Here is a 12,664-nt window from a genome sequence, read left to right as displayed (position 1 = left end):
GCTAACCTTGCTAGTACTATTTAGAGTTTAAGAATCGATTGCTCGACCGCCTCATCTCTACGACAAGCCTATGACTACTTGCACAGTGAGGGCTTGACATCATTGGGCCTATGCCTAAAGTAGTAAGAAAGGTCAAGTTCGTAATAATGGTGGTCAAATACTTCAACAAATGGGCCTAGCCACTAGCAACAATTTTTGAGAGAAAGATCTAAACGTTCATTTGGCATAATATCATCTGCTGATTTTGATCACCCAATTTAGTCTGGAAATCGATAACATTTGACAGTTTGATAATCCGAGCTTCCGAAATTATTGTTCAGGGTATAAAATTGATCTTTGTTTCTCGTTGCCATATCACCCAAAGGCTAACGGGAAAATCGAGGCAATAAATAAAATCATTAAGAATATACTACGTCGGCAAGTGGCTTATACATTGACAAAAGAAGATTGACCCGCGTTGATGCTAGAGGTCTTATGGGCGTATAACATCACCCATAAGGCACCCATTGTAGAGACTTCTATGCTTTGGCATATAGGTTAAAGGGGGTCGTGTTGGTGGATGTGAATGAGCTGAGCCACCAAGTAGAGTTTTTCATTACCGAGGAAAATCATGAGCTGTAAGCGTTCCACCTGGATTTCCTTAAAGAAAAACGCTTACAGACAGAGCTTAGCCATAAGGCGTATCAGCAAAGAATTTCTTGACACTCTAGCCGATGAGTATATTAGAGGACTTTTCAGCTGGGGGATTTAGTCTTATAAGCGGTCAGGTCTTCTACTAAAGAAAAGGCAGCTGGAATATTCGCCCCACAATGGAACCTTACAAGGTAATAGGGATAATATGGCCATGAATGTATAAGTTGGCCAACCAAGAAATAAGGACAAGGTAGGGGAGACGAAAGACAGATGCTGAGCACCTCAAGTGGTACTTCCTATGAAAATGGAATAAGGACAAGGTAAGGGAGACCAAAGACAAATGCTTTGGGTTTGCGATTGGAAAGGCGTCACGAGGAAGTGGTAGGAACACTAGACCATGCCTCGGAAAAGTGGTAAGATCATCAGACCACTAGTTAAAAAAAGACTTGTCCAACCTCTTTGTGTGGAGGTGCAAGTGATACTCCCTCAAGGAATATCCTTCACATATAAACATTCCTAACGTAAAAACATAAAGGCTAATAGGTAGGACTCTTGAGTACGGACTCCTACTAACTACTAGGCTAAGCAAGATGCTTGGCTAAGACGTGATGTGAGTAGATTTGTACAAAAGCCACTTCACTACCACGTATTGGCCAAAGAAGGGTAGGACATCTCGTAGGTCAAATCAATATATTCGGCGTATTAAATGCAAGAAAGTGACATGTTTATAAGGAAAAAGGGACTCAGGAGATGGACTATAATATGTCTTTGGTCTCCTACCACTTCCTGAAATGCTGAGCACCTCAAGTGGTACTTCCTATGAAAATGGAATAAGGACAAGGTAGGGAAGACCAAAGACAAATGCTTTGGGTTTGCGATTGGAAAGGCGTGACGAGGAAGTGGTAGAAACACTAGACCATGCCTCAGAAGAGTGGTAAGATCATCAGACCACTAGTTAAAAAAAAGACTTGTCCGACCTCTTTGTGTAGAGGTGCAAGTGATACTCCCTCGAGGAACATCCTTCACATATAAACATTCCTAACGTAAAAACATAAAGGTTGATAGGTAGGACTCTTGAGTATGGACTCCCACTAACTACTAGGCCAAGCAAGGTGCTCGGCTAAGACATGATGTGAGTAGATCTATACAAAAGCCACTTCGCTACCACGTATTGGCCAAAAAATAGTAGGACATCTCGTAGGTCAAATCAGTATATTCGGCGTATTAAATGTAAGGAAAGTGACATGTTTATAGGGAAAAGGGGACTCAGGAGATGGACTATATAAAGAGGCCAAAAACCCTTAGAAAGGGTTGGGTGAATTGAGAGAGAAACATAATGTTCTATTCGAGCGCTACTTCTAATACAGTTCATCATAAATCAAAAGAAACTCAGTGGATGTTGCCCATTTTGATGGGCGAACCTTTGTGTCCATTTTTCTTAGTTGTTAAACCCAAGTCCATTAAAGGATCAAAACTTGATCTATTCAATATTTGTTAACCTCACCAGTTTTGAGTGTTAACAGTTGTCAATTGGACACATGTATTAAAAATTTAAATTAAAGGCATTTGACTTCATCTTTGTTTGTTGACAAAAAAAGACAACTATAGAGTAATGAATCAAATGACTCAGCTGCCACGTTATATATGACATCTCCCATGGAGAACATATTAATGTCATTTAGTCCTAGGTAGCGTATTTGACATCTCCTTTAGATATGATCTTATGTTACTGCTGATTATGACCTTCAATTTTCTTGTGAGGAATAATTTAGCTTAACCCAATCACATTAATTAGAGCACTTCCTGGCCAACCTCATTTTCCATTTGCCAAATCAAATTGGCGTTAACTCACTGAATCTTACTACTTAATTTGTCTTACAATCAGTTGTGTTTATCTTTCATGTTGTGCAATACAACGGAATATGCAACTGATTATAAGGTAAATTCTCTTTTAGAACACTTTCACCCATTGCTTTTAGGTGGCAAGGTGTCAAAACCATTCCAAAACACATTTCACCCATTATTGTAAATCTTGGAAATGGGCAGCCATGTTGATGCCATGACAATTGTAGCCCCAAGCCAGCTATGGCAATATAATGTCGACTATGTGAACATGTCGCGTGGGGCCTGGGTAAAAGTTAGAATGCAATGACCTCTGTCAAGTGACACTTTTTTGGTCTTTCAATTCAAACAGTAACTTAAATAAAACGATCTCTATTTTTTGGTAAATAAAACAAATTGTTAAGGAATAAGGAAATAAAAATCTATTAAATTTTTAAAATAAAAATTTCTCATTTTTTCACCAAAAATAAAATATGAACATGTAACAACTTATTCTAAATTAATCTCATCTATTAATTAATTATTAAATAATTGAATTATATTTGAACGAAATAATTATTATTACTATTGATAATGGGTGAAGAATGGATCAATTTTTGTTAAGGCAGTTCACTATTAATAAGAATAGTAACTCCCTAACCCCTTTAGGAGCCAAATCCACCAAGAGGGTGGAAATGCGCTTACGTATCTTCAGTTGCAATATAAATAGTGATGAAGATTAAGCATCTTCAGGGATAACTTCAAACCTCTAATCATGATCATTGAACACAAAACTTTAAAGAAAGATAATATTTAAATCCTTTTCACATGTCTTGAAGAGTTAAAGTGTAAACATAACTTAAATTATGCGTAAGTTACTTATCCCAAATGATGTATACAAACAAAACAAGATGGTAACATTTTTATTCTTGGTGCCCCAGCTCCCCCTCATTGAAATGACCTTTTTTTGACTGTTTGCAAGATCCAATTAAACGTGCTCATTATAAAACGAATCTAATTATAAAGTACAAGTTCACACGCTAGAACTAATTATTAATCTAGGGACTTTAACTTAAAGTTAAAGAGAAAAGTAAAACAAAATTCACATCAATTATTTCCGATAATCTTATTTTCATGTTTATGATAAAAGAGAAATGATTATTTATTTGATTGTGAACATGAATTATTGACCATATTAATTATGTGTATGAATTTCTATTCGAATTCATAGTCTGATAGTATAATCCGATGCATCTTTTTTATTGTGGAAGCACAGAAGAAGGAACATTGGATTCCTTATATTTTGATCGAAATGGACAAACTTGGTTGGGTTGTTCGCTATTACACGAATCTTCGAGGAAACCAAGTGAGGTGGTGGTGATCCTAATGTCCTCATCGTACATGGATCTTTGATTAGTTAGATTAAACGTCATGAAAAAGGACATGATCAAAAGATAAGTACTTTGAATAGAGAGTTATGGGTCTCTATCCATTGAGAAGAGTGGCAGATTTAGAGATATGGTGGTTCCATTGTTCTTCCCAAGTGCTAAGGTGGGGGAAAAGTGTTTGTTTCAATTTTTTCAAAAAGGCTGGACAAAAAAAGAAGTTGTTGGTTGAGTAATGTGTGTCTGCTTCTTTTGCAAAAATACATGAAAGCTTCTTCATCTTGTCTTAGCAAGAAAAAGACATATTCATTGAACAGACTTAGGATATGAAAATGCGTTAGACTACATTCTTTTTACATACAAACCTATAAGAAAACACACGGGTAATGCTAGGAAAACCAAAATTTTAAACTAAATTTGTAAACCAAATGATGTGGTGGTTGATAATTGGATTATTACTTAATGTTGATTAATGTGCTTAGTTTCTATTGGTGACACATTATTTGTTTACAAATTTGGTTTAAAATTTGGTTTAAAATTTGGTCTCCCTAACATTATTCTTTCACACACAGTAACTTTATTACTTCATTATTGAGTTTGGGCTCCTATAGCCTATATAACCCTGTGAACGAGTTTGTCTTTGATATTTTTGAATCCGCCACTACTTCAAGGACATTCTTATCCTAAAAACCACAGATAGAAGGACCTTGGATGTCCCTTAATTAGGTGATATTGTCGTTTGGGATAGTTTTTGGTCCATATGAGGGGACCTCTCAAAGAGATAAGAACATGAATAATTTGAACAATAACCTAAAGTGCTTCCCACTTCTACTTGCCTTCAAAGTTCAAATTTGAACGGCATATATGAATGTGATGTGCATGTGGGTCCTTGAACATTATTTTTGTAAGGGTTGACATGAAAATGGACCGGACAGACTTTGCACATAATATGCGATCGAGGTTAGTGATGACTTTTTCTCTGGTTGTTTGATTAAGTAACCCTAAACTCACTTTTAGCTTACTAAAGCACGCTTGGCTTGTTCAGGTAAGCTAAGGATCGTTAAGACTTGGATATCTAAACCTTCAAATACATAATTTCTGGTCCCCTATTTTGGGTGGATACATATACATTGGCCCCGTCTAGGTCAAGGAAAACTAGCTAGGTCAAATTGATTAAACTTTGGCCCAATAATGACGAATCAATGCGCTGTCATACATATGAATATTATTTGTTATTTGTACTATGATCTAATAGTATTGCTCTTATTTATAGATTTATCAGTTGTAACTATGTTTGGGCTTGAAATAAAGGTTTGGGCCGAGAAAGGATGACATGAATTGAAAGGCCATGATTCTCGGCCCAGTAATGATTCCTCGGGCCAGTTGGCTCTCAATCCAAAAAAGCACTGATTCAACCATGTCCGTATAGGAGTAAGACTATTACAAGATCAAGCTTATATGTGGTTTGGTACAGTCCTAAGTGAATTAAATTTGTTAAGGATCATGAAGGGCTCTGATAATATTCGAATTATTCTAAGGATCATAATAGTGTTTGATCAGATGGGAATGAATCAAGTGCATAAAGGGACTATGTTCAGAATCTTGGTCTAAGTCGAAAAGGCTGAGACTGGATAGAGATTGAGTTTCAACAAAAGAAGGGATTAAGGGGATAAAGAGAGAATATCTAGGTAAATGCCACGTAGACATAATCCTACCATGACTCTACCTTGGCATACCTGTTTATCACGAAGTCTATCCTGATAAATAGAATACATTCTGCAACATGAAAAGCCCATTCAACTCAACAAGCAACTCAAAATACTCAATGCGAAACCCTTCTCACAACCCTAATAAAAATACTAACTATCATAACCCTCACCTCGACACATCTTTAGTTTGGATAAGGACAGAACACTATGTTGACACCAGTGCAATCTTTAGTTTGGGTAAGTAAACAACACTAGAGCCGTAGAAGCAGACGATTTAGGAGTACCTTTAGTTTGGAAAAGTAAACAACTGTACTTTTGGTCGATTGGTTATCTATCCAAGTCTTGGCAGGCTGAGAGTTTCCAATTATTTCACCTAAACTTCATTGCTTCACAACAAAGTGGAGTTTCTACGATCAATTATTCCCAAGTGCACTTCCTAGTTTAGCCTTCATACGGCCGAACCACATTCACCATAAATATACTAATTTATTTTTAGTATCTTTGCCTGTACAGCTTGATACCGATTTGGCACATTGATACTCCCACGAATATAATTGAAGCAGCCGAACTCAGTGCAAAAGATCCTGAACTTCGCAACGAATTAAGCAACCTTATCTTACCCTAATATACTTCCCACTATGAATGAGCTCATAACATAATAATAAATGACTCATTATCTGATTTATATTTTGTGTATGTATATGCCTAAGGCATCTCTGATTACCACCTAGACTGTATATATATAGAAGGTTCTTTTATATGATATTTTGGTTCAGTTATTGGTTCAGTTACTAATTAAGTAGAATAAGAAGAAAATAACATAGAGGTTATGCCACTTGGTATTACGGTCGAGTGATATTTCTCTTCACTTGTAAGTGAGAGGTCTTAGGTTCGATTCTAACCAAAGGCTTAGTTGAAGCACATTATTGCTAACTCATTATGAGGCTAAGTCCATCCCCTCCCCTTAGTGTAGTTAATATCATTTGTTTACAAAAAAAATACAAGTTATAGGCTGGACTTAAAATGATCCAATGCCTTATTTTACATGGAAAAAAAATAACCTAATTAATAAGCTAGGCGCATGTTGTTAAGAAGTGTTCTTGACACTTTTGTACCTCAACTGTCGTTCTCATTTAGAATAGAAATTACAATTTACCTTTCTAATTCACACACTTTTTAACTACTTAAGTGAAACGTCACTTTAGAAATATAACTGACTATTTGGGAACATATTGTTCACAAGTGAAATGACTGAAAGGTTTTTAGTGAAAATATTTTTGGAACCAATCCTTAGTAAAAATGTAAGTAAATCTTGAAAAAGCATTTGAAGGAGCACACTACTAGAAGTGCTTCTTGCAAGGAGCATCAATATGCTTATTGTAGAAAGCACTTCAAGTGATTCTGAAGCCCAAAAACATTTTCTTCAAAAATGTTTTCAGTCAAATTAAAAGCATTATCAGAAGAGCTCTAAACGAGACCATGCATAAGGTTTAATGCACCATTATTAAGTTAAATTCGTCTCCAGTCCTCCATCATCAAATTCATAATAAACTTAAACGAGTTGAATCTAGTTAGTGAACCCGCTTTTGATCACCTTCATCATGCAGTAATATATCTTCATCTACCGATCGATCAAACTAATTGAGTCGGTCGAATTTGACTGATCCATTTGCCAGCTGCTAAAGAAACATGAACTAAGCAGCACAGTACATATTTGGGTTCCACCAAGAACACACGAGCGCAATCCAGACAGGACTGACGACTCATCATTAAGGTTGGCTTCAAAGTGTGTGGGTCGAACCGACGAACCACACGAGCCAAGCCGGCCTGCACTGCCCCATGCTTCCTCTCACGTGAACTTCACAAGGGCAATGTACCTTTAATTCTAAGCAAACAAACCACTACCACGTACGTACGTCAATGCCTCCTGCAATGCAAAACCCTACATTTCACTTGTGTTATTGGATTTTGGATCCAACATATACCAAACGTATCACAACTTGTTGGTTGTTTTGTCCAATTATTAGCAACTGCTGATCCTCTGTTGATCTCAGTTAATATTCTTTCAGTTCCTATGATTATATTATATTATATCGTAACTATTTGTGTTTATATGTAAACTCCGACAAAGAGAATACTTAGTATTTTAATGTGGAGATGAACAAGGTCAAGGGGAATGTTTCAAAGTTTGAGTATCAATTATTATGGGAATTGTTTGAATCGTTCATGCATGCATCATCATGTGTTTGACGGCTTTCTCCCGACATGCATATTTAGAGTATTCGTATTGAACATGTATAATTAGTATAAGTTATTTTAAAATCTTAATTAAGTAAACTCATGTGGATGAACTATTTAAAAAGAGTTGCCACTGGCCAAGCAAGAGTCAAGCACAACTAATGGTGGTACTTGCATGACCAATAATACTAATTGAAAGGTTTGTTCGTAATATAAAATGAAATGCTATTAGTGAGGGTCAAATGTTGTCGAAAAAAGCATTTTGCGGTCGGAAAAATATTTTTCCAAAAGGAAAGGCCCCTCGCTTCTCGTCGGAAATGCTTCCATTGAAAATACTTTTTTTTTTCTTACCAATCATTAGAATAAATTATTTTCGATGCACAAGACCCCTAGTTATTTGTTAGATTCTTGTCTAAAATGAATTTTCAAAACAAACAAATTGAAAATAACACTCACTATTAGCGACGCTATAAAATTGGTCGTTAATAGTATTGGCGCCAACTATGCCTAGGGGTGGTTCGGTATGGGATCCCATACCGAAACCCTTGTCCCGATTTCCAAACCGAAATTTTCGGGAATCCCAAATTCAATACCAATCCCAAACCAAATTTTCGGAAATCCCGAAATAATTTCGGGATTTCGGGACAAATCGGGAATCCCGAAATGCTTTTGGGCTTTTGGACTAAAATTTGACATATTATGCTTTTGGGCTAAAATTTGACATATTATGTTTTTGGGCCCAAACTACCAATTTGTTATTTCTACTAATTTGCCCACTGCCCACTGCACAAATTTGACATAGTTTCATAAATTAAGCTTCAATCTACCCACTGTCCATTTGTGCACAAAGTTTCAATAATAACAAAGTTTCAATCTGCCCACTACACATGCATCATGCATGCAATAAAAATAAATTAGGTACCAAACCCAAAAGCAAAAATAATAGTTACAAGCCAAGGTTTTAAAATAAATAAAGTAACAAACTCAAAAGCAAAAATAATAGTTATAAGCCAAGTTGGGTGGTGATTCTGGTGAAGGAAGGCTGGTGGCACAGTGGTTGCGCTTCAAGCTCTTGATGGAACGGAAGTGAAAATTGAAATGGGGGATCTGACCTAAAAACAAATGAACGGCATAGATTAAATCTAAAACAATGAACGGTTGAAATAATTCTCTTATAATTAAAAAATAATATATAAAAAATATTTATTTCGGTTCGGTATGGGAATACCGAAAAAATGGAGATGCAATACCGAATCCCGTACCGAAAATTTCGGGAATTTTGGTTTGTGATCGGAATTTTTTCGGTTTGGTTTGGGATTTTTGGGATTTTTTTCCAGCCCTAACTATGCCCGCCAAAATATATGTTTCCAACGTCAGTGTAGTCCATTTTCGAGGGCATTTTGTGCATCGAAAATAATATGGATTTTAATGACTTATTTCTAATAGATGGTATTTTGCCGTCCAAAAAATGCTTTTTTCGAGGATATTTAGGGGCCTTAAAAATAAGAGTATTGCTAGGGAGATGAAAATTTTTAAACCAAATGATGTGTCATCAATAGAAAACAAACACATCAAATGCCATAACTCAATATGTTTTACTGTTGTATCTTATAATATGACGTTATGAGTCACATTTGTTAGTTACTTGATGACCAAAGATTTATAGTCATCATCTTTAGATTTGGCCAATAAATAGCACCTATTGATTATACACCCTTGTATTTCTTTGATCTTCTTTAACAAAAGTTATTTTTCATCCTTGATATCAAACAAAGGGCAACTGATTATGCATTTCTTGGTCACTTAGTGATCAAGAGAACATTTTTGTTGACCTTAAAAACCTTACATATTATGCTAAAGAAAGTATAAAATAAATACAAGTCAGTTAAACAAAACAGTATACTCCCATCTCATAAATAAAAATAAAGAGATTGGCAGCAAGCCATGGTTATCCACCCCTTTTAGGGGCTAGGAAGACTCACAGAGGCATTTTAGCCTCCCCTGGCCACAGTCAAACAAACTCACTAGCTTGGAACCTCGAACCCATGACTCTTTTTTTTTTTTTTTTTTTTTTTTTTTTTTTTTTTTTGAGGAGCCGGAATCCACGCCTTTACCATTGGGCCACTTGCTGTGGTTAAAAAATAAAGAGATTGATTGCATTGGTTTTTCACTGGGCCATCATAAAGGTTTGACATTCACATAAAAAATTCTCTCCCTTCAATTTATTTTCTTTTCCCTCTTAATTAAGTTCTCACTTTCTTAATATGGAGACAAATTGAAAGAAAGAAAGACATAGAGGGATGACTAGTAGTAGAGGCAACTGTGATGAAGGTTGAAATAGTGGGAGTTGTGGGTACATTTGAGGACTCTGGAGGCTTAGCGGTCGTGGCACGTTGGTGCACTTCTTTGCTCACATGTCTGCATCGCTGTCCAGCTTTTAGCCGACATAACTTCCCATGCTGTCCTTAACTTCTTCCCCATCTCCTTCACCTCAAATTTCACACACACGGACTACTATAAATAACCACTCACTCCTCTTCTCTTCTCATCAGCCCCCCACATCTCTCTTTGCTTCCCTTTGATTTTCTAGCTGTCTCCGTATTATTTTTAATTAATATTAATTGTATTGTATATTATGGAGCTTCAGTTGGGTCTGGCTCTAGCTCTTCCTGACCATCACAGTCCTGTCAAAGGGGTTGACATGAATGTCGTTAATTGCAGCATCGAGAAAAAAGAAATGGTGGGTTTGGAGTGCAAAAACCAAGTTGGGAATTACAAGCGTAGTTTTGATGTGGCTTTTGAGAAGAGTAGCAGTACTGGTGCTGGAAATGAATCGAAGATGTTGGCTTTGTTGTTGTGGAATGATCAGCCAAATGAAGAAGATGAAGATGATAAGGGGCGAAAGAGAAGAAACTCTTGCAGGTCCATAATCAAGTGAGTACACAAAACTAATTAACTTAAACTTCTTCAAGTACGTCTTGTATGCACTATATGAAACGTTATATTGTTAGACAGTCATAAGAACACTTCAAGTACGTCTTGTTTGGCAAGAGCACATTACTCAAGTTATATATGCGTCTGAGTAAGCTCAATTAGTTCAATTAATATCAACAAACTTAATTCTCAACATATCATTGATTTTCTTGATTCATTGAGTAAGCTCTCCTTAGTAGTTAATTTTATTTGTTCGATGTACTAATTAATCAAGATTTATCAATTTGAGTAATGTGTATCAAATTAATGTACTTAATTAGGAATGATGATGGAGGAAATCATGTTGTTGGTTGGCCACCAATTAAATCATGGAGGAAAAAGATGCATCATGATCATGATCATGATCAACACCATCAGTATTACCCTCTCCAGAATAATCAGATGGCTAATAACTATAAGGAAAACGAAAACGATGGCTCAGCAGCAGCAGCGAATAATTCCATGTACGTAAAGGTGAAGATGGAAGGAGAGGGAATTGTGAGGAAGATCGACATAAATCTGCATAATTCTTTTCAGATGCTCAGAGACACCTTGATTACCATGTTTTCCATATGTAAGTGTTCTTCCTATATATAATGAATAATTAGTTTATTAAGATATTAACATTTTTAATTAAGTAAACATCCAATAATATTGGAACTCCAATTAAGTATGCATCAATTAATTAGTTATTTAATTAAAATACAGGCAAAAGCAAAGAGGGTGGTGCTGCAGCTGATTATATACTCATTTATCAGGACAAACAAGGAGATTGGCTGCTCGCTGCAGATGTTCCCTGGCAGTATGTAACCTAAATTATTCTTTTACGCTATTTGTATCCCCATATAATATTCCATTTGTTGGGAAAAATACAAGAGAAATTAAAATGCTCTTTTTGGTTTATTTAAATGCCAACATTCTATGTTCATTAATTAAAAAAATACATTAATTAATTACTAATTAACATAATTAATATTGATGTTGCAGAACCTTCATCGAGTCCGTGCAGCGCCTGCAGATAGTAAGGAATGGTGGCTGATCCAGCATTTGAGCAAGATGGCAAAGCTAGGGTTGCTACTTTACTACTTCTTGTTCATATTTGCCTAGTAGAAAAGGAAAGCAGATATGTTGTATCGAGATCCAAAGAAAGCATTTGGATAATCGGCTTGAATAAGTAGTATTTGTGATAAAATGATTCAAGTTTGTGAGAGTGGGGAGAAATAGTGAAGTGGAACACATGTTAGTTTGTTATCCCCCAATTTTATTTTGAATGTACCTTGTAAACATATTTATTGTTTAAATGGAAATGGGATCCTCTTTAGCTGAAAAGTTGCAAATAGATCAATGCAAATTTTGAAACGCACTACTCATCATCCATGTAAACCGAACATGATACCTCTCACTTACATGTAAAAATGAATACAACGTACTAAACCATAATTTACAAACTTGTTACTAAAGTTGGTTAGATGGAGTAAGGATATGGTTCACAAGCAGTGTTCTTTTCTATATAAAGCTTCAAATATTGCACTTGTTACTAAAGTTAGATGGAGTAAGGATATAGTTCACAAGCAGTGTTCTCTTGTATATAAAGCTCTAAATATTGCAGGCCTTCACATTTTCACACTTGATAATTTGAGTATATATTACATGTATGTACAGAATTTTGATTCGAACAAAATTATAGTTTAATCAAAATTAAAAAGGATGATAATTCAATCTTCGGTGCATAGAAAGACGCATGTTACTTTAACCAACATAATTATGTCCACGAAAAGAATTTACATGTTTCATGATATGGTCCTGAGACAACATTGAAGAGGGGATGAATTGGTTGCAACAAATTGGAAAATTTAGATTTTTTTTAGGTCGACAGGCTGAGTGCCCACTCTAATAACACCGATA

General features: G+C 35.7%; 1 protein-coding gene across 1 annotated transcript; it reads left to right on the top strand.

Moving 5' to 3' along the window:
• Positions 1-10,320: 10,320 nt before the first annotated feature.
• LOC125475612 (auxin-responsive protein IAA29) lies at positions 10,321-12,080 on the top strand. The gene is made up of 4 exons (XM_048580590.1): positions 10,321-10,720; positions 11,041-11,333; positions 11,468-11,561; positions 11,747-12,080. Exons 1-4 carry the CDS (start codon positions 10,422-10,424, stop codon positions 11,796-11,798), a joined length of 738 nt encoding a protein of 245 aa, XP_048436547.1. The 5' UTR covers positions 10,321-10,421; the 3' UTR covers positions 11,799-12,080.
• The last annotated feature ends 584 nt before the right edge of the window (positions 12,081-12,664 follow it).

Source organism: the organism of the source record quoted next, unplaced genomic scaffold (genome assembly GCF_019419815.1).
Source record: "Pyrus x bretschneideri cultivar Hongxiangsu unplaced genomic scaffold, Pyrus_bretschneideri_v1 Contig15, whole genome shotgun sequence".
NCBI classification, from domain to species: Eukaryota; Viridiplantae; Streptophyta; class Magnoliopsida; order Rosales; family Rosaceae; genus Pyrus; species Pyrus x bretschneideri.
This window is presented reverse-complemented; position numbering and strand designations above follow the sequence as displayed.